Here is a 1860-nt window from a genome sequence, read left to right as displayed (position 1 = left end):
TCTCTCGCTCTCTCTCTCTGTAAGTATTTTAACATTTAATTTAGCCAAAATAAAAGAGTCAATTCAAAAGATTTCCATATGTCCATTTAATTGTAATTATGTGTTTTGAATACTGTGTTACTTAGGCCTCTGTGAAGTGCCATACAAACTCACAACTTGGTTATTAATTTTGTGTTTTTGCATGCAAAGAATAAAAGAATAATGTGAATAGTGAAAAACCGCCTCTTTTGACTGTAGTTTCTTCCACTGAGAGGGCGCCACGGGAACGTCCTACTTCTTTTCTGCCCTCTGTTGTTCTTTCTTTGTTGTTGTTGTTGTTCTTGTTTGTTGTTGTTGTTGTTGTTGTTGTTTGTTGTTGTTGTTGTTGTTGTTTGTTGTTGTTGTTGGTGGTGTGGTTTTTTTGGGGGGGCGGCGGTGTTTATTCATTCCTTACACTAAAATAAAATAACCGTTACTGTGTGGACATACAATGTACTTCTCTTTATTTAAAAAAAAACAACAACCCAAACAAACAAAGACAGCGTCTGCAGTGTAGTGTTTAGGCGCTTCACTGTCCAAAAATGTGCGAAATTGTGTTGAAAGTAGCACATAATATATGATTGAGTTATTACCCATTTATTTTGGTCTTTTTTTTTTACATCACGTACAACAGCAGTTAACAGTAGCCCGAGACAGCACAGTATGTAGCTTATGTCCTTATCACATCACAATGAGAGCTCTTCACTATCAGGACCTCTCTTATTATCTAATGACTAATCTACGTAACTATCCCGATTCCCTTTGGATAGTTGGAGGGCCCGCACTAACATCATGTGACGACATTATTTATAAACATAGCAGCAGTATCACATACCAAAACGCACCAACCCTTCCTCTAAAGTCGAATATTCTGCGGTCCCATTTCTCAGGGGTTTTTTAACAACCATCCAGCACAAAAATAATGCTACCCAAATTCACAAGAGCTATTTTTAGACACTGTCGTCAGAAGTCAGTTTTGTTCCTCAATGTGCTCTATATAAGTCTTGGTTATTGTGGGCGTTGATGCAGTGGCGCCATTCCTTTCTTCATAGAAGCAACCGTCGCACTTCAGAGAATCCACAAAGGATACTAGGCAAAACATAAGTTATTTAAAAATCAAACTACTTACTCCTTTTAAAGTGAATTTAAGCTGCATTAGTCTGCTTTCCAAGTGAGGAAAAAAGCAACAACAACAAAGTCGCCTGTTTAACGAAATCATTCTAAGTGAGTGCCGCAAGTTCAGATTGTCTTGAGTGAATATTGTATCGTCAGCTCTAGTGTAGTTTTTTGGAACCTCGCGTCACCAATATGAGCGGATATCCTTATCCAGGTGAGTGTGTGTGGGTTTCTCCCTAGGTTGGAAGAGAATAAATGGTAGAAAAAAAAACAAATGTGGCACGACGTGGTGGAATCAGGCGCTCGTCAATTTCTAGGCGTGTATCGAGTTATTAGTATCACCTTAAAACTTTTGTCATGCTCATTTGTTTTGCTTTTGATTTTTTAAAAATACCCATTCATCTTGAAGAGAAGTTGAGATATTTGCCATTGAAATAGGTGGGGTGGCCTGATTTTTTGGGGTAAAATTAGCGAGAAAATGGCCGCCAATGTTAGGTGACTTCCAAAGCTTGAAATTCCTTGGAAACTGTAAATTTACATTTCTTGTCTTTTAATCATTGTTTTCAGTAAAATGTACACATTCATATATTTCTAAATAGACAAAAAAGGTGTTGAGCTAAAAATATAAAAAAAGAAAAAGAAAATTAGAAAAAACTTACCCCCAGACGCCCGAAAAATGCCCTTTACTTTGATTATATTATTTTGACGAGCGCCTGATTTCACTGT

The 1860-nt window shown here is 37.0% G+C and overlaps 1 protein-coding gene across 2 annotated transcripts in view; it reads left to right on the top strand.

Moving 5' to 3' along the window:
- The first annotated feature begins 813 nt into the window (after positions 1 to 813).
- LOC101858833 (calcium-binding protein P) overlaps positions 814 to 1860 on the top strand; it is a 4548-nt gene continuing 3501 nt past the window's right edge. Inside the window, exon 1 of one of the 2 annotated variants that reach the window (XM_005112897.3) lies at positions 814 to 1348. In XM_005112897.3, coding sequence (XP_005112954.1) covers positions 1327 to 1348 — 22 coding nt within the window. In that variant the 5' untranslated portion in view covers positions 814 to 1326. The remainder of the gene's footprint in view (positions 1349 to 1860) is intronic. The other variant, XM_005112896.3, reaches the window with a different exon arrangement.

This window comes from Aplysia californica, unplaced genomic scaffold, assembly GCF_000002075.1.
Source record: "Aplysia californica isolate F4 #8 unplaced genomic scaffold, AplCal3.0 scaffold01474, whole genome shotgun sequence".
Lineage (NCBI taxonomy): Eukaryota > Metazoa > Mollusca > Gastropoda > Aplysiida > Aplysiidae > Aplysia > Aplysia californica.
Note: the sequence above shows the minus strand (reverse complement) of the source record. Positions and strands in the feature narration are given on the sequence as shown.